The following is a 24,245-nucleotide window of genomic DNA, read 5'->3' as shown; positions in this document are numbered from 1 at the left end:
TCTGAGGGACCTTTTATTTGCTAGACAAACGGCCTGCTGCCTGCCGTAGCGCTGAGATGAATGAAACCATCAAATCCTAGAACACTGATGATTGAAGACGACGCGCCCAGCTCTCTCAGACTGGCTAACCCCACTTAAGTGAACCCTCCAAACAATCTGTTTGAGCTCCGATAAATGCTCTCGAATCTTAACTCACAGATGGCCTGCATTCTAATGTATTAGCTGACTTTTCAAATGTGCATTAGCTGACTATCAAAAAGCCAGAACAATAGCGTGTTTTTGTCCGGTCTAGTCTGCTTGGAGCCATCCCCACCCGCCCCTGCTGAACAGCGGTGGACTGGCAGTGGAGATGTATTTTCATAATTTGGCTTAATTGTGCCTGGTGTGCCACCAGAATGGAAATCTCCCCAGCGAGAGATGATAAATATTTCATGAGGGTAATCTGAGCAGAGCAGTTTTGATCTGCAGACGATGAGCTGGCTTTATTTTTCCCCGCGACGAGCTGATTGAGTCCTTCAGATGAGGCAGACAGACAGCCGCTGCGGTGGCCCCACCCGGCAGAGAGGAGCAGGGGGAGAGGTTTGAGAGTGACACCCACTGCCTCTGCCCTAATGGCACTCCCTGTTTGACACAGCTCCCCGGGATCCACCATCCTCTCTGTGTTTCATGTCTAATAATGATGTGAATATCTCTCTCTGTGTGTGTCTTTCTCTCTATTGCAAATGTTCCCTTCCTTTTTTTGGAGAGCTGAAAAAGGGAGGCTATGTTTTGCTTTAGCCTGGTTATCATTTAGAGTGCTCACACATGACACCATATTTCATCTCTCTTCTCTCTGTTTTCTGTTTTTCTGTCTTTTCAGAGCTTTTTTGAAGGACAGTCTGCGCCGTGGGACTCTGCCAAGAAGGATGAGAACCGCATGAAGAACCGATATGGGAATATTATTGCATGTGTGTACAAAGCACCTCCTGAGCGCTCATGAGTTTTTTTTGTGTGCCGTCCCCATTCTTCAGGCTGATTTATTGGCCGGGCTTGTGACTCTGGATAACTATAAGCTGCTCAAACAGAGTTTTATTATCAGCCAACGAGAGCAGCTTTGACCTTTCCAATCTACTTTTATATTCATCTTCCGGCAGTGTCTTTTCAGTTGTGAGAAATAAGCTTCGCCAGCATATGGCACAGAACACGTTGCCTCTGCAATGTTTATACAAGATGCTGAATTTGATTTTGCAAGAAATTCAAATCACTTATCCAAACTTTAGTGTCTTTTACGTTACATGAGGCAACTTAAGAATGCAGAAGATCTACAGAATTCCATTTCTTTGAAAATGTTCGTGATCCAGAGTCAAGGCTGCATGGTTTTCACTTAAACTTTAAATATGTGTCCTTATTCAAAATAGCTGTATTGTGTTCTTGCTCTACCCTCACTACTTACTTTTAAAATAAGTATTCGAAGGTTTATTAGGTCTTCCATTAAGCAAGTTTCAAGCACATAATTTCTTATTTAATATCATCAAGGTTGCAAACTGACAGCAGCATCACAGGATACATTCCAAGTCTCTTTTCTTACTCCTCGCTTTTACCAGAAGTCATTCTGGTCCTCCATCTTGCAGGCCGTCCCTCTGCACTGTTGTGTGCTCCGGCCAGCGAGGAGGAATCTCTGACGACCCATGAACAATGATAAACATGAACAACCTTCCCAGAAGACTTTCCGTTGAACGATTCTCCGCCCCTACATCAAACACATTTGAACGAGATGGCGTATGTCGCTCCATGTGGCGCTTTAGAGGAAAACTCTTAAAACACATTTCCTCAGTTCCTCTGTCTTTACATGGTTTCCTTGCGTCTCTCCATCTTCGGTTGGAAGGCTGAAGGAAAAGTAGAGGTGGGAAGTAGCGAATTACAAATACTACAAATACTAATACAATGTTAGCACACTCAAGTAGATTTTTAGGTATCTGTACTTGAGTATTTATATTTCTGACAACATTGTACTTTTCTTCCCTACATTTTAACACAAATATCTGTACTTTCTTCTTCTTACATTTTCAAAACAGGCTTGTTTCTTTAGTTTTAATGCATTCAAGGGGCTTTATCGATTTTATTTATTTTTGCATCAATGCATGCCGCCTTTCAAACATCACAAGACTGATTTCAACCTATCAGTGCATATCACACACGGCTCGGGGCGCTTGAACAACCCAAAATGTCGATATTTGACGTTCTGTGAATGAGACTCAACAATCAACTATCTTTCTGGTGCGTTAACGAACAGATCAGATAAGTCCTGCTGATTCGACCTATAAGTTTGATAGTCTTTGAATCATATTAATATGACGTGAGGTTCAGTTAGCTTTACAAATAAATGGCCGGTAGAAATGTCCTTCAGAGGGAAACTTTTTACTTTTATACTTTGAGTACATTGCAGAGCCTGTACCTGTACCTGTACCTGTACCTGTATCTGTACAGGTACAGGCTCTGTGCTTCTGCTTGAGTAGAGAACGTGTGGACTTTCTGAGGAAAGGGTGCAAATGAAGGAATCATGGATGCCATATAAGAGACTTGGGATGTATACATTGTGTTTGACATACAGGCTCAATCACATGACAGCAGCCATTCATCAGCCATGTTGCATTTCTATTACTCTGTTTTCATTTGTGCCACAGTGTGATGATGCCAGTCTGGTCATTCTTCCACTCCTCCATCACCTCCTCCTCTGTTTTTACTGTCTATCTCTCCGACCCTCTCCTCCCTTTTCTTCTCCTGTTGCCCTCGTTAATATGATTAATTCAACGCTGGTTTCTTCCTCTCTGCCTCTCTTCCAGATGATCACTCCCGTGTCAGGCTGCAGGCCCTGGAGGGGGAACAGAGCTCCGATTACATTAATGCAAATTACGTTGATGTAAGTACACACACCAGCCAGCGCCACCAACGCAAAGGTCACTGCGCTTCCTCTCGGGGAGAGAGAGGGCGCTGGTGCTGCCATTGCGGGGGGCCTGAGGGACAAAGCAGCCCCTACTGCCTGCCCATCATATCCACACACACATGCAGACAGACACATACACACACATACAGTGCCTTTATATTCAACTTTAGAGGGCTGCTGCAGCACTCTATTCATTGGATATATTAAGAGGAATGAAGATCAGAGGCTGACAGCACTGGGAGAGAGAAAAGGCAAACCAGCACTCAGGGGAAACTGAGGTTATAGTTTTGGACCTTGCTTTGAACAACAGCATGAACACATCGTGAGAACTGAAAATGAGAAAAAAGGAGAGAAGTTCCATGGATGATTAATTCATTAAAAAGTTAAAATGATATAATGATGAATCAAAAATCAAAAATGATTAGTTTGGCTACTCCAACTCTTCTGTTGCTTTTTTTTACATGACAATAATCAACTTCTATCTATCAAATGAAAGATACAACAACTTAGAATACCAAAATGACAAGAAGGTCATCCACAGATTATATTGCTGTCACTAAAATTAATGTTTTTGGCTTCCTTTATGGTCCAGATTTAGATTTAGATTCCTGAGAATCAACATCATAGTCAATCCGTCATGCTCAGAAATGTCATTATATCTTTAGAAAACCCAAGTCAGCAAAATTCCTGTGCCAAGTTCTCGTTAACTTTCATAGAGGAACAATAGAAAGCATCATGACTGAAAACTGGCCTGGTTAGTGCGCGGTGTAGGACAGGAAGGCTTTACAGCGGGTGATTAAAAACTGCCCAGAACATCATTGGTACCCATCTACTGTGCATTAGTGATATGAGTGAGGTGAACTGTCTGCGCAAAGCCCAAAAAGACCCACCGCAGCCGCAGCCTTTTCACCTTGCTGCCGTATGGCAAGCAATACAGAAGTATCCACTACCATACCACCAGACTACAGAGCAGCATCTTTCCTCAGGCTGTGAGACTCCTTAAACCTTAAGAGCCTGAAACAAATTTTTGGGTGCCTGACTCTCTCTGTATTTGTTTTGTTTTTCTTGCAGTCAGCATCAACAAATTTGATTCAGGAGAATCTTAAGTTTCAGTATGGCTCATTTAAAGTCCTGGTTTTACATTTACCTTGTCTGAGAATGGAGGAATTTGCCAGATCTAAAAAAAAAACGATTTTTTCCCAAATGTATTTTCTTTTTTTAATGATGACTCAGTCAGAGTCATTTATTTATTTAAATAGATGTACTTGGATGTTTTAGACTTCCAATATGAATTTTTGTCTGCCTCTGACCTTTCCTTACCAAGTTACAGCCATTTATATTATATTATTATCCTTGTCGTTTTTTAGTGGAAAAACTGGTGTAATCCTTTATCTAATTTACTGACCACATAGATGTGTCCAAAAGAGAGAGTTACTAGAAATGTTATTAAATCATAACAGATGACATTGTCGAGGTCTTTGAGGGTTAATTCATATTCCACACATCAGTCTCCTTCTTAATAGGCTTTGTCACAAACTGCTGCTTTTTTGCATTGTCACATCTGGTCATTTGAAACAAGTGAACAAGTAGCCAATGTTGTCCTTTTCTGGTGAGGACGGTCAAGAAAGATCAGAGCTGCTTCTCAGTCGCACCTCCACACAAGGCAGCTGCCTTCTTTTCTACTGTTAGACACTTAAAAACTATCATGGACATACTAGTGAATAGTAGACACAGCAGTTTTATACAGAGGTTCTGTTAAACATCTTACCACAGGAGAGTACACGCAGCACAGCACTTACATGCAACCCGAGTGACTGTGCACACCTTTACACTCAGTAAGAGTCATTAAAAAGTGGCGTGAGACATGCCTCCCGTCGAAAACAGATCTAACCCACTTACCTCACACAATATAGACCTGACCTGATTTGCTGTTGATAGCAGGGTTAGTAGCAGGATGTGACCAGACACAGCAGCTCATTGGCCTCTTTGAGCAGATGCTTCCGCTCCATGTGTAATGGCCTGGTGATGTACCTGACGTCCTAAGTGGTTTTCTGCTCAGGAGAGATCTCTCACTCCCTCTCCCATCTTCTCTTCCCCCGCCCCTCTAATGCGGTAATTTGTAATCTCTTGTTACGCCTTCAAACATAAATTCATAATGCAAGGTGTGCCACGGCAAATGCAGGGGGCTTAAATTATTTACCTTTCCCACTATTCAGTTTATAGCCCATTATGCTGCAGAAAGGGCCGCTGCGGAGGAGACTCTCACAATAGCGAGGGCCCCATTATAAGATAAGAATATACGCATATTAAAAAGGCTCCTGATTGAAAAGGATTTCCGCTGCTCTGCCAGCTTCATTGAAAAAGTACTTAGCAGAAATGCAGGCAGATGGGTAATGATGTTTTTGCTCTTCAGAAAGCTTTTTAACCCATCTAGAAGCTTGTCCTGCCCAATAAACTCTTATGTGTAGAACATTTCCCACTGTGTTTGTTATTGTACTCTATTATACTGCCGATTATTTCGAGTCATGTACGAGTAAGCAGAATCAGCCGGGTATGTTTCTTTTCGCAGCAGCTGATTGAGTATTTTCATAAGCATTTAGGAGGCAAGGAAACATAGTGTAATAGCTTGTTGTCTGCAGAGTCGTGCTGCTGTGCACAAAGAGGCTTGCTGGTGGTTGTGCAGTGTAAACTGAAGTTAAACAGAGTTTACCTTGTGCACAGAAATCAAGTCACTTAGGTAACCCTTACTGTCTCCTAATGATTACGTTCAAGTCTAGCATAGAGGCCATGGTGTTATACAGTGTTATATGCAATACAGAACAAGCGGTCTTTTTTTGACATTCAGCAAAGCCTTCTGCAAAAGTGATTCCCAACCATTTTGGCTTGTGTCATGAGTATTTACTGACAGAAGCTCTGCACAGTCACCAAAGCATTTAACCTCTGATGATGAAATGTGTTAAACAGTGGAAAAAATGACTTTTTTTTTCTTTTGTCATGTCAAGTCTTTACAATGTCACGGTGAGTTGTTCCATAAATGCTCCATAACTCAATTCTGATGTTTCTTTATAAAGCTTTTTGAAAAGATACTTATTACCCTGTCAGTACAATTAAAAGAAAGAGCCAGAATACAACAGTGACTCAAAGCTCTGACACTAGCTGTTTACAAATTGAGGTATAGGTCAATAAATTCAATATTTTATTATCACATAGCCAAACAGTCTGACCTGATGAAGATCCAAGTGGGATTGAAGCATTGTCTTAATTAAACTTCTATGGCACAGGGTTAAGTGTGCAGGCGTTACCCTCCTTTTATTCACACGATTTCCTGATAGCCTTGAAACTATATGATGTGCATATAACCAGCCTCTTCTTCAGCTCTTGACCAACTATTGACATGACCTGTGAGGAATCCAACGAGAGACTGATTTATTTCTCCTCATGTCGTTTTATTTTAGGCCTGAAAAGGTAAAAGTAACCAGAAGTAGAGAAGAAACATTAGATAGAAATAAGTGAAAAGTAATACAACTTAAAATCAATAACCCACCTTAAGGCCCTTAAACACATTTTTTTATGGTGCATTATTTGCACTTAATCACAAAAATAAGCAATAAATGACAAATTACCCCAAAACAAGTGACAGTATGAAACCTATAACACCAAAACATCCACTCATTTCCACTATATAATATATTTTTACAGTTTAAAATGCACCATCTTTAACATATACTTATCATTATCTACTGATGGTCAATATATATCCTGCTTGCTGTACATAATTTGTCAATGTAAATCCTGCATGCAGTGTGTAATATATAGACATGTATACATGGATATAATGTACATAATCCATCCACATTATGTACATATTTATCCAGTATTCATTCTTTATTTCTTTGCACTGTTTAAAACATTTAGAACAGCTGGTTTGTATACAGACTCTTGGCCATGGTGTTTTTACTATGCTGTACTGATTTTCTTGTCAAATGCTATTGACAGTACAGTCCTGACCATTCACCATTCTTTATTTTTTATCTTCCTTTACCTTATTTGTCCAGTTGTTCCTAGTTTTGTAAGAAAACTGCGAGAAAAAAGAAAAAAATGTAAGGAAAAAAGAGAAAAAGAAAATCCTTGTATGTGCACTCATACTTGGCCAATAAATTCTGATTCTGATAACTGAAATACAATAAATAAAAAATAGATAATGAATCTGAGGCTTTGGAAACCCCTTGTGGTCTTGGGCCTTGGGGCAGTTTCTCACTTTGCCCTGTTACTAATCCAGCCTGGCTCCCCCTAATGACTTCCATGAAGGATGTTTCACTTTCTGGATCATAAATGAAACATCGCCAGTGAGCATAATAAAGGCATTTTTCTCTAAAGTGCATTTGGCAAAGCAAATAAGCAGTATATGAATGTATTCTGTAGGTGATAGGGTTGGTACCCCAGATTAGCAGAAGTGGGCTATCTAATGATATTCAGCCTGAAAATACAGATTCATGCCCTCAGGCAAAAACACTTCATTCTGCATATTTTAGACACTCTACACCCCACTGTTGCTGGAAAGAATTAATATAAATGATCATTAAAGTAAGCAATGCAGCAAAATACAGAGACCCTAACACATATTGAATTTTCCTTTAGTAATTTACACATCCCTGGAAACAAAACCTGTTCAATTAATAATTTCAACATAGACATTTCTGCATTTATCTCTTTGTGCTGTTCATGATGAAACGCTCTTATGTACCTAATGTAACATGTGTCTAAGAAGCCGCGAGTCCATTTATAGTAAGCTCTACTCACCTGACAGTCATTGTCAGGGCCTTCCTTTCTTCCTGTCTCTCCCCCCTCTAATCCGACGGCGTACTGGGCCTCCACTTTACTTGACAGAACTTACATGAAAGCACAAACAAATCTCCTCCTCAGTCCAGAGATAAAGAAGTCATTAAAAATGGAGGACAGTTGAATAGCTGAAAGAGCCCGGTGGATGAGAGAGAGAGTGAGCAAAATATCCTTTGTGTCTTTCTCCCTTCATTGGAGGAGCGTTAATCACAGTCCAAGTTAAATTGAATATGAGGGAGATAAGCAGAGCAGCAGGGGTGGGGTGGAGGGGTGGAGGGGGGAGAGAAGACAATCAAGAGGAGGCAGGGCCTGGGAAGAGCCTTTAAGTCCTAATGTTTTGTTTCCTGCCTCATATCTCTGGAGAGAAGACAAGGAATTGGACAAATAAAACTTGAAGGGATTAGAGTAATCCGTGAGACTAGGGGCCTGTTGTGAAGATCAGTGCTGTTAGTTGTATCTTGGGGATTATCAACACTTTGGCTGCTTACTCCAGAGGTGTTCTGCATGTAGAGTGTGTGATGGAGAGTGTTTATGCATCATGCATCCAGCTGCATCCATCACTGGCTTTCAGTCGCGCATTTTCTCTCACTCAGTCAGATGTCGAAACAAAGAACTGAATGGGTGTACAGTAGCAAACAGCTGGCAGCCTGAACAGGCACAGTGTTTCTGGAGAGCAGCACACATTTTTCAAACAATACCCCATAAGGTGCAGCAGCAGTGACGTCAAAGACCCCATTCACGCATATATTAAGGTGTACAGAAATGCTTTAGTGTGTTGCAGAATAAAGTATAATTGGAACATAAATATCCTTAAAAATGGCACCTACTCCTTCTCCCTCAATAAAAATCCAGAACATATGAAAATGCAAAAATGTATCCAGGGGTACCCATAAGGGGAAAGCTTCCTGGGGCCCAGCCGCTAATCATGTTTATCTTAATATAAGCAATGATAACCATATTTTATTTCCAAAATACTCACCATTACATACTAAAACAGCAAAAATAAACATTTAATATATTGTTACTTGATATGAGTCTTTGTTTTTGTATGCAATGTCAAAAGTGCACCATGGGCAGCCGCCCACATGACCTGAGAAATTCACGGACCTCAACTAACTACTAATGTTGGAGTGAAGTTCCTTGTGATGCCAGGAAAGCAAGGAGAAGAAAAAGAGGGAACTGTCAAGGGCTTTACACCCAAAGTATAATGTAATGACCAACTTATTTTTCGCTTCGTAAAGCGAAGAGGGTCCTTTCACTGAATCTTTTCAGGTACCTAGCCATTTTCATTCTACACAGTAGAGCTCAAACATTGGACTGTAAGAACAAGAAGAAAAACACATTTATGACTGGAGGGGGACTCATTTAATTTCTGCTGCAGAAACATCTTTACTGGTACTCCATACATTTTAAATATGCTCTGTGCAGTGATGTACTGTATGTAAAGTTTATTTTTTGTAAGTTTGAGATAAACTGCGTTTGCATGCAAGGGTCAACCGGCATTGTCAGAAAACAGACTAAAAATCAAAGACAGTGTAATTTCCTGAGAGAAATGGCCTCGCCACACAGCTGTTCTATTTTACGAGTAGGAGGAAAGTGAAGTGACTCTCATATTCCTTTCTCTCTTTTTTTCTCTCTGCAGGGCTACCACAGGCCAAATCACTACATTGCCACTCAAGGTAAGAATAAAACTTTCTAAAAATTGCTAAGGCACTCTGGGTTGGAAATGTGTGGGCGGTGAGAATTTAAAGCTGTCTGTCTGTTTGGAGAGATGGATGTGTGCAGGTGTTAGCGAATATCTCTCTGAACATCCCCGTCGTTGTTTACATACGCTCTCGCAAACTGCTCTTTGATGCTCAGTCAAGTGTGCGTTCGGGGAATCTGGTACTGCTCACTGCACACACACACATGCACGCACACACACCGACACACACTTACGGACCTCCGAGCGCACAGAGCAGCACGTTTTCTCTCGCTGTCTCTTTCCTCTTTTCCTTCCATCGGTGGTGTGGGAGCGATTAATCAGGCAGTCTGGGAGGAAGCTGAATAAATAAATGGATTAGCTGACATGTACAGGCACATTTTGTCACTGTGTTAATCTGGCCGGCAGATTCACAGGGGCGAGGAGCACTTACCGTGACCCCAGAGGTTAAGTCTGATTGATGGTTAATTGTTATGAATTTTTGCGTCGGGAGCCTCTCTCCCACACAACAGGGCTGCATGCATGGGGATTTTGCGTACCACTTTAGAGGAAAAAAAAAATAATCAGCAGAGGAAGAAAAAAAGGAGGAGGCGTTTTTGCGAAGAGGCCTTAATGGATTCACAATCTGCTTTGGCGGAGCTGGGAGTTGCATAATTACCTGTTTATTAGTGCATTGCCTCTCTTCCTCAGTGTCTCAATTAAAACAACCCTCTGTTTGCTCTTACTTTAGAAAAGAGATGGCATACCAATCAGGCTGCGGCCGCTCGTTTTTCGCCGTATGCACAGCACCTGGTGAATAGTGACCAACGAGTCAAACACTCAAAACTAAACAGTCTGTCAATTGGCTAGTCTCCTACGGGGCTTCAGTTCACAAAAATGAGCCACTTTAACAGCAATGAAAGGATTTCAACTGTATTATTATGACTTCTATAATTGTCCCACAGTCATTAAGGGCATTCCATATTTCATTTAAAAAATATGCATATGCAGATCAGCAGTCAAAGAAATATTGCAAACAGAAGCCCTCTCGAAGATGAAAAGCTGCAGAAGCCAAACGTGTTTGCATTCAAGTTAATTAGCCCCTGCTTTCTCATTGAGCTCGCATATTAAGTCCTCGTTTTCCATCGACTGTATCGCAAGTGCGATAAGGATTTTCACAGTGTAGAGCCATCCAGTATGAACGGAGACAAGGTGTGTGTGTGTGTGTGTGTGTGTGTGTGTGTGTGTGTGTGTGTGTGTGTGTGTGTGTGTGTGTGTGTGTGTGTGTGTGTGTGTGTGTGTGTGTGTGTGTGTGGAAACATCTGTATTCTCTGGGAGAGCAGGCCCTTTTATAATTCATCATCAGCTCCGGCAGACTGACAGGAAGGAAGGCTCAGTCTGCTGACACTGAGGCAAAGAGCAGCCAGAGATGATAGGAAAGCCAGACACAGACCTGTCTCTCTCAGTCAGACAAAGTGCATACTGTAGCACCTGAAAAGAGCACCTGGGCATTGGCACAGTTGAGCTGAAAATGAGGAAGTAGTCTCTTCTCTCCCCCAGTAAAGTTTTCAGTGAGTGACACTTCCCACTCAAGTCCACCGGGACCAGCGGTAGCTCCGAAAATGATGATACTCGCAGTAGTGCTGGATAAGCTAAAAAATCTTTGTCATAAATTGGTTGTGGGGGTGGTTGAGGGTGTGCTTAATATGGCAGACATGTGGGAAAACGTTGTCACCGTTCTCTCATGCTATAAACTACAATGACACTCATTAGTTTGGGATTTATTGATGAGTCCCTTTGCACTGTCAAGGTGACAACGGCAGGTAGAACAGCTGTCACTCCATAAAAGCCTCATCACCCAAGCTCCACTCCTCATTATGTAGGTCATTCTCTCATCCAGCAATTTTTTTTTTTTTTTTTTTTTGCTGCGGCAGTACAACAACTGACTCTCAGTAATTCACCAACGCCGACTGCAGCTCACCTACTTAGCAGATTGAGCGCGTGCATGCGGCTCAGCCCTCCCAGTTCGCCGTCTTGCCCCTTTTCATTTTTATGTCCTGCAGATCGTTTAAATACCGATCAGACACGAGCTTCTTCCTGGTGGAGACTGTGAATTACACTGAAGCCGGGGCACAAACAGCTCTGATAAGTCCCTGCATCCTCCTGGTGATGTGGAAAATATTCATGACGCAGGAAAGGGTTCAATTTCATCAAGCTTTCCCCCTCCGGTCTCCTCCGCTCTTCCCTTTCCTCCTTCACGAGCGCCAAATGTCACCAGCAGCGCAAAAGTTTTATTATTTACAGGTTAGCATCTCAAAGCCCAACGGGGGATGAGGGTTGGGAGATAGAAAGAGAGAGAGAGCAAATCAATGATAAGTGACTGTACATTATGCCAAAGTCTGCGGCATGTAATATTAATGGGCAAAAGGGGAACATAGCCCGCGAGTGTGTATGCGCGCACGTTGATCAGGAGTTTTGCGGCGTACCTGGCTGTGGGATTTCTACAGCTGTCACACTCACTGCTTCTGAGGAGGAACAGGCCTGGTCCCAAAACACAGCGTCTGCTACAGCAGCATTAGCTCGCTGACAGCTGGAAGTGAAGCTTCTACCAGTGTTGTTCTTCTGTGAAGTGCCTCCTCCAAACTTCTCCAACTAGGCCCCACACACGCCTACTACAAACACTACAAATGAATGAGCTCTCAACACAGTTTCTAAACCAAGACTCTTTGTCAAGATGACTCTTTTTTTTTTGTTGAGGCATCTTTGAAAGTCATGTGCTAATATGTGGTTAACCTGTTTTGTGGATATCAGGGTTTTTAAACAAATTCATACATGTATTGGTGTTTATTTTTATTATTTAACAAGCTGGAAAAAGTTTGAATTTTGAAAATATGTTTACATGGAGCAGTCTGTAGTTTAAAGGAGCTGTTTCCGCATTTTGGGGGACATGCTTACTCGTGCTTTAATGTCTGCACAGAAACTATGGAGGCCAGAGCCAGCAGACATTGCATCTTGTTTGTTTACACACAAACTGAGATGAAAAAACAACAAGTTGTTGCAGAAATGAAACATCAAGAAATGATTACACGTAATTATTAAAAGGTTCAAATGACCATATTCTGATTTGCTATTTCTAAGGTTTTAAGGTTGAGGTCTTGTTAAGTTTAAACAACTACCTGGTTAAGGTTAGGGAAAGATGATGCTTCTGCCTTTGACAACAGTCATTAATCACATGACTATAGGAGGTTGGTTGTCAGGAAAACGTAGGTCACCGTTTTTGAAGCCTCAAGTTATGACATTATGGCCGTCACGTCTTGGTTTTTGAGAGCCAGAAGTGACAATATTTGAATGCCTAAATGGATCTGGGGAGGATATCCGGATTTAACCTACTGAAAACCCAAGGTCATGCTGTTGTGGCAACCTGTCAATCACAAAGTAGCCGCTCTGAAGCATACCCTGCTTTATCTTCTAGATCTAGTGGGACCATTATTTACAAAATGAACATCATGCTGTGTAGGTTTGAAACTAAACACTAAGACTATAAACTCATTAGGAACTGAGATGATAAATCCAGTGAGAAGTAGGGTGCTTTTCTCATAAGCTTACATACAACCAGAAACCAGTAGAGTCTCCCCCTGCTGGCAACAAGAAAGAATGCTGGTTTAAGGCACTTCCACATCGGCTTCACTTTTCAGGCCCAGTAGCTCTGGTCATTGGTTCAAAATCTATAAATATGACCAGTGTTGTTTTTTGGCACGCTTTCATCCATTCTTGCAACATTTCTCTTTACTTTCAAGTTAGAGACACGGTCAAGCTATTTTTCAGTGAAGATTGGTGGAAACAAAAAAATCTGAGCCTTGGAAATATCAAATATTCCTCTGGTTGTCACCAAAAGTTCAACTAAACTCTTGAATCTCTCAACCACTTCCCCATGAAAGCTGTTGAATTGTTTCTGATGAAATCTGTTTGTTCTTATTCACCAATTAATCAAGAGCCATACTCACTACCTTATGGCTATCAATAAGTTCAGTGCTGCCCAGCATATCCTCCTCACCTTTTCTCTATCTTTTCATGCATATGGAAACAAAAATTGGCTAGCTGGAGCTTGGCAGGAGCCCCCCATTGGATGATTTACCATATAATGCCAAGTGTTATTGTGTTACTGAAGTCCTACACACCAGCTGTCCTGCTTCTCAGTCTCCCTCTCCCAAACTTCTCAGCAGCGTGTATCCTCCCTCGGGGATGAGTGTGGGAGGTAGCAGAGTGGGTGGTTCAATCAGGTTGGGTAGTTATTGGAAAGACTGGAAGTGACTAGAATTGGACATTGAGGTCCTACAGTAAAAATCATGCAAAGCAGAGGAAATGTGGGAATACAAATGGAAGATATTGAGGAGCCCTGTTCCAAATTTCTATATATCCAATTGGGATCGGAAAAAAGTCAGCAGAAGTTCAACTGTGCAAGATGTTCTCATTTTCCAAAGAGGCACACCGTCTGGCACAGGCTGGCAGTAGAAATATGATTGTGGAGATGATGGTTCATTTCGAATCATTTGTCTTTTTTTTTTTTTTTTTTTCAGAAAAAAGTCTCATTCAAATTTCATTGCAGAGTTTGTGAAGTGATTTAAAGTATGCCACAATAAGCTGTGCTCGCATACAGTCAGAAGATAGACAGTCAAGACCTGTTTAGGCACCACAGAAAGCAAATGAAACATGGCTTGATCAATCAAGTGATTAAAATGGTGATGACATTTTCTTGATGCCCTGAGGGAAATTAGGTTGTTGCAGAAGATGGAAGCCAATAAACACAACACACACTTCAACAACAGAAGAGGATGTTGGAGCCGCTGCAAATGGTGTCTAATAGATTTCACTGTAATAATACTATACTATTACAATGATAATCAAATTATTATATACAGTTTATATGAAATAAAACCTGTTTTGCCTCAATTTCATCATACTGATCATGCAGAAATACAGACAGCAAATGACCAGTGTTTGTTTTTTTCCGTTCTGGGCTACTGTAGAAAACACAGCCATGTAACATGGCAGACTCAATACATCCTCATACCTCAACAACTTAATAGGTCGATTGCCTGTGACTCCCAAAGCACACCAGCGACAGGCGTAGTGGACTTTAAATGTGCACTTACTGTTTGGTTAGGTTTAGGAAAACATTGTGGTTTGGCTTGAAACTTCAGTTACAAACGTACCTGTGTTATGTACATAAGCGGTCTCCTGGGTGAAAGTCCTGGGCGACCCAACCATCCGTCCCTGACCACCTCCGGAAGTGGACTTTGTCGCTCTTTATACTGCCTCAGCTGACTTCCTCCTTTGCTGCCGTAATAACAACTATAGCCATTAGAGGCTGCCACCATCCAGGAAACATGAATATGGCTTTTCTGCTTTCACAGTCGACCTACATTGTTTTGTGATGAGGACGATCTGGTTGGACTCCATGGAAGAGGACCCTCTTCCTTTGTAGATATGAAAGCCTCATTCTAGAGTAACGAAAGCAGTATTCTTATTGTTCTTACAAGGCGGGGCTACCATCGATCGGACTTGTTTCGGCACGTCCCATGGATGATCAATCAGTTTGAGATCTTGGGAAATTGGAGGCCAAGTTTATGCTCTTGTGTTTGTCACGTTCCTGAGCAGTTCTTGCACCAAAGACCCAGGACTCAAGGTTTCCCTGCAGAATATTTAAATAACCCCAAACGCTAGTGTCTTGCATGGTTGCTGCCTCCATCAGTGTTTGAATAGGTGAAGAAAATGATGACGTACTTTTTCCTGCTCAAGTAGAAAAGAAGTCTATTTACAATTCAGTAGTACTTCACAGTAAGTTTTATTTGGGGGTGATGTTTGTTGCATGACCGTCCACGTCTCACTCCCCCGTTGTTTCCTGTCACCCCTCATCTGTCCACTGACAAATATTTTTAATTGCAGATGTTTTAAATGCAACGCTTAACAATGCAACGAATAAAAGTATCTAAAGTGATTTACAATCACCTGTTTCAAGGGCCTAAAGGTTTTTTTTAATTTGCCTACAACATAAATGACGGGGAAGAAAAACATTCATGCTTGTGTCTCTGCCATGTTGTTGTGTTGCGTCTCTGTGTGTGTCTGCATAATTTTTCATGTCTCCAGGTAATTTTGGCCAACGCAGGAGAATGCACAAGTGCAGAGATTTGCATTCACTAATTAATTTGTCAGAAGTAATTTTTTTTCCACTTGGTGCTTGATTAAAACTAATAATAATTGTTTTAATTAACCAGAATAATAATTAAATTCCTATCAAGCCACAATTATTGCTCAGTGAAGTTTTAAATATTAGAGACATTCAAAGGCTCCACCGCTTATTTATTCTGATGTTCAGCAGACGTGTTTGGGTCTGGTTCGGTGGAAAGGTTGGTGTTGAACAGATGAGGTGTAGTGGTAATTACTTTGAGCTCTGCCACACACAAACACTCACACACACACACACACACACACACACACACACACACATACATGCACAAGCTCTAGCCTCATCTTTAAATTTGTGATTTATTTGTACTCTCTTGTTTCCATTAGTATTTAAGCCCTCTACTGTGGAGTAAGCACTTTGCAAGGAATCTGTTGTTGGAAGCACTATAAATAAATCTGATTTGACATGTTTTTCAAGGCTCGATCCGAGCAGCAAAAATGGAGAAGAAAATGCTCCATAAACTGCATTGTTGCTGTAAGACTGTAATACCTCCAAATCCCCTGTGTTTTTATTGTGTGTAAGTTGATCTGCCTCTCTGTCTGCCTCTGAAGACAGTGACAGGCGCTTTATTGGCTTGATGTTATGATCAGAAAAAAGATGTTGCCATGATGTATGCTTTAAACAGAATAAAGTAAATAATACATATCCTGAATATATTTTTAAGAATAGAGGTAAACCAATGAAATATTATATGCTTATAGAGAGAGGGAGAAACATATTCAGAAAAAGAATGATGGAAAATTCAGGGTAATGCCGTTTATTAAACTTAACCCTTTGCCTCTAACTGAACTAAATGCATCATGCTGGCACTATGTTGAACTTTTATGATTTGGGCAACACCTCTTAATACCAATTCAGTGAAATGTTAATACTCCAGCATATAATGATATTTTAGACAGTAGTCTGGTTTCAACATGGCAGCACCCCCAGTGTTTTTCTCAGATTGGTGTGGAGAAACTTGACCTTTAGGATGAAGTCCAGCACCAACTGCACATCAGGTCTTATCACTCAATATCCGCGGACAGCCTCATTATAGCTTTTGTGCCTCAACGCGGGCAGATTTCTGTAGCCAGGATTCAAAATCTCGTGGAAAGTCTTCCCAGTAGAGTGGAGGCTGCTGTAACAGCATATTAATGGCCATGGTTTTATTGGTGACAACGTACTTTGTTTGGTTGTTCACATGCTTTTAGTGCATGTATTGGGACTTGTGTTTTTTCAATCAGTCATCCTTTTTTTGTTGAACTTCTGTATTCCCCACCAAAGAGCACCATCACATTTTCTTTGACTTCTGAGCACTCCAGACTTTTTCTTTCTACAGAATTACTGGATTTCTCTCCAGAAATAGCTTCTGTTGAAATAAATACTATAAAATGGGACCGGGATCAATAGATGGTGTGATAAAGTGACTCATATATATAATTTGCTAACTTAAAAAGTGCAGTGCTTAAGTTGGGGCTAATCCAAAAATGGGAAATGAAATTGGAGTGTGGGTGGAGCTGAGGCGGGCCAAATAAGTCATGGTTACTGACAGCTAGCTAGATAATATTTGGCTAGCTGTCACTCAGTGCAGCCATGCCATTAATTATGTATAACTTTAAGCCTTAATTTAAATGAGTAGGTTATATTAAATCCACCCCCCATACAGTTGTCATGACCGGGAAAATTAGCTATAGACACCCAACAATTTTATTGTACCAGGCTGTAAATGTGTTTCTTTTGCCGTAAAGTTTGGCATTTTAGTATGGGGGTCCTTGGGGATTCACTCAAGTGGCCATTTGAGGAACTGCAGTATTTGACACTTGGAGGTTGCTGCTTGATGATTTACACATACGCACGCAAATTAGCGTATTAAGTGTTAGATTACTCTTTAAAAGTCCAATATCTCCCTACTTTCAAAACAGTCAGGCAGATGAACAGTGTGATAAATCCTAAAATAAAATAAAAATGTATGCACAATTCATTTTATTATTAAATATTCTTCATTACACAAAGAATAAATACAGAAAGGGATCATTCATGTGATATCACTCGAATATAGTACATTTCATCCACAAGTTGTATAGAAATAACGTCTTGCTTAATGACAATCGTCTGTATGTTCTGCTGCCAGTTCTGCCACATGAAGTGTTCCCAAAGCAGAGTTTGAAAAAGTTCTCCTCTTCAATGTTTTTTGTGGTAAATTGAGTTGAAACTTCTCTCCTAAAATGTCACCCCCTCTCTCTTTCTCAAAGGCCCCATGCAGGAGACGGTCTTCGACTTCTGGAGGATGGTCTGGCAGGAGAACACGGCAGCTATCGTCATGGTGACCAACCTGGTGGAAGTGGGCAGGGTTGGTATTAATTACACGTTTGCTCTAACCGCAGATCTCAAATAAGATTACCTTGCCCCCAGTCGACTGACAGCCTGATTGTATCTCAAGGCAAAAGGAGCCATCATTTTGTGTGTGTGCGTGTGTGTGTGTGTGCGGGCGTGTCTTTAGACATCAGTGCCCAGATGTTACTGTGTGTGTGAGTGTGTGTGCGCTGGATTAGTGAGGCATAGGTCTCTCGTGCCGGCAGCTCTTTCTCCATCTATCTGATCAGTGAGAAGTGAGAAAAAAAAACTGATTGATGGCCTTCATTACCAGAGAGGCATCCAGGCAACTGACTACTGTTTCATCTGAGTGACTCTATAACAGGAGATTATAGTCTGCTGTAGCCGCCAGCTTCTACCAGGCTCCTCTTAGCAGAAACATCTCTTAATGTTGTCCTCATTGAACAAAAGGGGACTGTTATTGAGTGGTGAGGATGGTTCATAATGTTCAGACTAATGGTAGAGCCTTGACTTTCTCTTTGTTCACTCTACAGCATGTGGCCTGCCTCGGAAAAAAAAAGAAAAACCCGGAGCCCTACTTCAGTCCTAATTTGTTCCACTTAACTCACACTGTAGTTCCTCCTGGTTAGGTTATAATCAAGAGAAAATGAAGGTCCTAACGTACAGTGTAATGCTTTGACTGCCGGGGGAATTTTCTCTAAGAATTTTAAACACATTTGCAATGAAAGCCCCTTAAACACAGGCACACCTTGATTTCGCTGATGTGCATTTTTGGTGAGGCTTAAATGTAGCAGAGCTGATAATGATTCATGGGCCCATCTCTAGGTACCTCATTAGGCCGTTCCTCTACAGTAGCTGAGCCGAGCCCGCCCCGCCCCACACCTTCTCCACACCTGCTTAGCTGCGGTGCCGTCCTCGGTGGGCCCGGGCCCCCAAACCGTCTGTTATATGATCCTTGTCCAATGGCGGGCGGCAGGCACAGTTGGTCACGGTGACGGTGGATCCACTGAGGGCCCCATAAAATCACTCCGCCATATCACAGCGGGCCATCTGCTCGGCACAGTTGCTGATGAACTCTGGGAAATCCTGGCACGCACACAGACGCGCACACACACAGCCTCTGTCCTGCTGGTTTCACACACAGGAGCGGCACTCGGCGCACTTTGATGTATGAGAGATTTGGTTTGGAAGGTAGCGTGCTGATGTGTGTGATGAGTTGATGCTACGTGTGCTCCTCTTCCTTACACTTTATCCATACGAGCGAATGACTTCAAGTGCTGTGTACACAGACACGCATGCTCATAAGTGTGGCCATGCAAAAGAACATCTGTGTGTATGCTGGCATAATTTAGCCCAAAGGCTAATTCCCCCCAAACCAGGCGCCTGATTCAGAGTGATCTAATAAGGTAATGGCTTTTGCCTAATTCAATCTGGCTGGAAGCGGACGGTGGATTTGTGATTGTCATCGGGGATTAGTCATCAGGGGTGTCAGAGAGAGAGGGACCTGAAAGTCCCCCCCTGTCTGTGTCACTCCACAAACCAAAATCTCATTTCATTCCTAATCAGCGCACAGACTCCAGAAATGAAAATTGAATCTAGTTGTGGCTGATGTCACATTTATCCCTCATCAAAAATTATCATTCTCTGATATACCTCCGTGATCTCAATCTCTATCACCAGCCTTACTCCCTCAGTATCAACAGTTTAATTGAACGGGAGGGAAAGGAGGAGGGGGAGGGGGTAATTTTGCACTCGTATGATACCTAATACAAGTAATATTTCCAGTGGGGTGTTTTAGATTTCTGTTGGGAAATCTGTTTTAAACAGCTGAGGGTTTATTATTTCATATCATTATTGGATTGTCGTTATATCTCCCTCATCCAATTGTAGTACACTATTTTTTTAATGTTTTGTCCCATTTCTCCGCGCTGGTAGTCAAAAATTTAAGGTGGACAAATCTGACACCCCCTCAGTACCTATTCTGCTCTGTTCCTGCGCTCTGCACAGTCTACCCTTACACTCATTTTCACATCATCGATGTGAGAATGAAAAAGCAATAATGTGAGAATGAGCTCTCCATCGATACATAAGATTCCCATTTACAGCAGATCCTTGACCTGGGGTCCAAACTAATGCGAAGCGAATCTCATTTTGACTTGAAAGAAACGCTTTAGAAAGTGAAGTATCAGGTGGCAAATTCAAGGTAATGTTAGGTGACAATTATCTTTAATGGAAAAAATGATGGTCTGGAAACTTTGAGACTTTCAAATGATTTTATATGAGTGTATGCAGTGAACTAAAGCTGTGTGTGTGTGTGTGTGTGTGTGTGTGTGTGTGTGTGTGTGTGTGTGTGTGTGTGTAAATGCATTGCAGTTAACATAAATTATGTGTGCATGTGGTTATGAAACACTTGCTTCTGTCACTCTCAGGTGAAGTGCTGTAAGTACTGGCCCGATGACACAGAGATCTACAGAGACATCAAGGTGACGCTGATAGAGACTGAGCTGCTCTCGGAGTACGTCATCAGGACCTTTGCTGTAGAGAAGGTACGCTTTTTAACCTTTATTGGCCACTGAGAGATTTGAATCAGCGCTCTTCAGCATCAGTCCACAGCACTGCACACTCGCTCAGCTGAGAGCTGCTCAGTGCTAGACCTCAACCTCTGGCCACTGAACAGTTTGGCTGAAGAAGTTATGGGTTATGTGCTGTGCTCATAAGCACCTTGAGAGTAGTTTCTAAGTGGTCCAGGAGAGTCATATTTTAAAGTTTGTCTGCTGTCGTGACTTGATTAAAAAGGACTTGGTTCTGTTTCCAATATAAACTTTATTGAAACTACTCATCAGGGTCGTGGTAATAAGACTTGGCAAAAATTGTTTTCAAGGATAAGTTCATCCAAAAATGAAAATTTGGTCATTATCTCATAAGCATGCTAACCAGCTAGCCCCATCCCATCTCCGTCCAAAGCTCCTGTGCTAGTGCTGTAAATACCAACACTTCCTCTGTGCTCCAAGCTCCAGATCCTGACTGCTAGCTGCATGGCTCACTGAGCTAACTAGCTAACAGCAGCTACAGTTAGCAGCAGTTAGCAGTTGCTCTGGTGACATGCTCCCATTTGTTTTGAATTCGACAGGTGGCTAATTCTTACATATTGCACCTTTAATGCTACTCATATTCCTCCTAATATAATTGTTTTCAACCAAAAATAACTCACAAATAACTAACATGACCCTGTGTGACGATAAGTTACAGAATTTATATTAAGCCATTGTTTGTAGGATCTGAACAGTATCTGTATTTGGCTTGTTTGGTAGGCAGCAATGCATCCAGCTCCCAATCCACAGATCACACTGAGATGAAAGGTATCATATCGATTGTACCAGTTTCACTGGGATCATTCAGATTTTAGTACAAACACAACTACATGCTCCTGGAATAATGAAAGATGCTAAAATCATTTAGAACTTCACATATAGTTGTTTTTAAAAAGGAAGTCATTCTAAGATGATAGAAACAAAGCATGTAAAAAGAGTAATCTAATTTAGCTGGAGCAGCAAATTACCCCAAAAACTGTTGCTAAAGAAGGATAGCATGTTCTGTTCAATTAATGACATTTTTCCCATTGAGACCCTTTTAAACCATTAGGTTCCCACTCTGTTTGACTAATTCAAGTTTGGGTGATTCATTTTGAAGAGCAAACAATTAGTAATTAAGGTTACAATCACATTGTAGTTGTTAAACTGTGTTTAATTAAACTCTAAGTCCACCTTTAAAGTAAACTTAAATTCGATTTTATGAAAACTACAAACCCTGTTGTTTTATGTTTGATTCACACTGCTCAGACTATACATGTAACTTAAATTCCTGGAAGGACGAGGCATAGAGGCGAGAAAAAAAGCTACAGTGGCCTTGAAAGTACTGTTTGCTGTTAGATAATGTAAACTTTGCTGAAGACTTTCGCTACTTTGCCCATGAAGTGTGTGTTTGTATTCAATCTAACTCTGTATTTGCTCTAGAAGGACCTCTTACATGGTCTGTACACTGTATCGTCTGTCTACTCACCACATCCCCGTTGTCCTCTGCTGCGCTTTGTGTGTTTAACATGATGACTCTGTTCCTCAGAGAGGGGCTCATGAGATCCGGGAGATCCGACAGTTTCACTTCACGGGCTGGCCGGACCACGGCGTGCCCTATCACGCCACGGGCCTGCTGGGGTTCATTAGGAGAGTCAAGTCCAAGACCCTGACCAATGCTGGACCCATGGTGGTTCACTGCAGGTTGGTGTGCACTGAAACTGACCACTCTAAGTCATACTTTTGTTTCTACTATGTCTAACCTGACACTACACTTGTGTACACCTGTTCGCTGTCCCACCGGGTAGTAGATAGCATTCTCCACGGTCTGTAGATTGAAAACCAGCAGTTCTGGAGGTTGAACCTGTGCAGAACTGCAGCTCAAAGGCAATATGTCGAAGACAAACCAAAACATAAAAATATCAACCTGAAGAATAGAAAGAATAATACTATTTCCTCCTACATGGGTGACATTTGTTTGTCAGTCAATGTTAGTACATAAAATCATGAAGTCCCTTTGCTCTTAAAGGGTCTGTTCAACAATATTACTGAATTACTAACTTAACAAATACAGTATACTTTCTTCATTACCTCTGGTGGTATTGAGTCATTTTTTGAGATCTGTTATTAGAACTTTTTACCATAGACATAGTCCCTAAGAAAAGTAATGACTGAAACAAATCTGTCTATTATCCCAAGTATAGGGACAGTTATTTTGTAAAGACATGACATTTTTGCCGGTGATAGTCGTGGTCAATCACTGTGGGTCACTGTGACCTCATGGCCTCCCGCACTCGTTAATTAGGAACTGATTGGTTATTGTTATTGTTTTTTGTAAATATTCTGTCCTTTGGCTGCTGTGGCAAACACATTTCCCCGTTGTGGGACAATAAAGGAATACTGATACTGATACTGATCAGATGGTGGTCTAAGTTCAAAGATCAAAGTCACTGTGACCTCACAAAACTCATATTCATATGATAATTATGACAAACATTTGTGTCTCATAGGATAAAGTGATAAAGTGATGACATATTATATCCAAAAGGTCTAAAGGAAAACTTCACTGTAATGCTTTAAAATATGTATATTGGATACATATTTTTACTTATCACAATTGCATGACTGTGAAATACCTTCAAAATTAATATTATTAATATCTTAATAATGCCAGACTTCAACAGTCTAACTTGGTGTCCTACTCCTCAGAATAAAAACAGTGCTTTCTGTTGCCCTCCTGATGTTCCCCCTGTGTGTTTTCCTGCAGTGCTGGAGCGGGACGAACAGGCTGCTTCATCGTCATCGACATCATGCTGGACATGGCAGAGAGAGAGGGTGTGGTGGACATTTACAACTGCGTGAGGGAGCTGCGCTCACGGAGGGTCAACATGGTCCAGACTGAGGTACGGTAAATTGGGTCCCACACCGGCTTCAGCAGAGCTGGGCTGTTCCACAGAGACTCATCCTGTAAAAGGAAGAGGGTGAGGACGCAGCTTGACGAGCTGCTGCCATCAAATATGGATTAACTAGTGTCTGCGAGTAATTCTTAGCATAAGCCCCACTTCTCTGGTGCTCCTGAACAAATGCTCAGAATTAATAGCAAAGAAAGGAGCTCTTTTATAAAACATGTATTCTTTTTTGGCAAAATAATTTATTACCTTGCATTTATTAGCAATAATTCTGCCGGAACAGCGATCCAGTCGGTAAAGGTTTTTAACTATTTTGCCAGTGACTGATGATGCCCATTATCTTTAAAAATGCAGCATAATTAGTTTTAATTTTTTGCTGTCTGTCATTTTGAAGTGCCACTTCAAGTGCTGCATTTTTCAAACAGTGTGAATATTATTCAAATGATAATTGACCTTTACCTGATAGCTGTAGGACAAGTGCTCTTCAGTGCTTGTTTTAACCTGCTTGAAATATCAGATGAATGGTGTTTATATTTACAGCTGATGTATTTATGGCTACAGCTTTACATTTTTATGATCATTTCTCACAAAAGACATTTATTGAAGTGCATTCCCCAACTATTTCCCAGGATGCTAAGCACAAGTGCTTGCCAATACATGCTATAATAAAAGGGTTTAGAGGCTTGTAACTGAGAGCATTTAGCTCATATTGATGACTGAAAACATCCCTGGCTCATCCTCCAGCTTTATGCCAGTATGGGCT

General features: G+C 41.4%; 1 protein-coding gene across 6 annotated transcripts in view; it reads left to right on the top strand.

Moving 5' to 3' along the window:
• The window catches only part of LOC141017155 (receptor-type tyrosine-protein phosphatase mu-like), a 176,297-nt gene that overhangs the window by 139,331 nt on the left and 12,721 nt on the right, over positions 1-24,245 (top strand). For all 6 annotated transcript variants that reach the window (XM_073491785.1, XM_073491784.1, XM_073491783.1 and 3 more), the window contains 7 exons: positions 860-947; positions 2,823-2,899; positions 9,405-9,441; positions 17,922-18,019; positions 20,433-20,549; positions 22,123-22,277; positions 23,341-23,476. In XM_073491785.1, the coding sequence (XP_073347886.1) occupies positions 860-947; positions 2,823-2,899; positions 9,405-9,441; positions 17,922-18,019; positions 20,433-20,549; positions 22,123-22,277; positions 23,341-23,476 (708 nt within the window). The remainder of the gene's footprint in view (positions 1-859; positions 948-2,822; positions 2,900-9,404; positions 9,442-17,921; positions 18,020-20,432; positions 20,550-22,122; positions 22,278-23,340; positions 23,477-24,245) is intronic.

The sequence above is a fragment of the Pagrus major genome, chromosome 21 (genome assembly GCF_040436345.1).
Source record: "Pagrus major chromosome 21, Pma_NU_1.0".
In the NCBI taxonomy this organism is placed as follows: Eukaryota; Metazoa; Chordata; class Actinopteri; order Spariformes; family Sparidae; genus Pagrus; species Pagrus major.
Note: the sequence above shows the minus strand (reverse complement) of the source record. Positions and strands in the feature narration are given on the sequence as shown.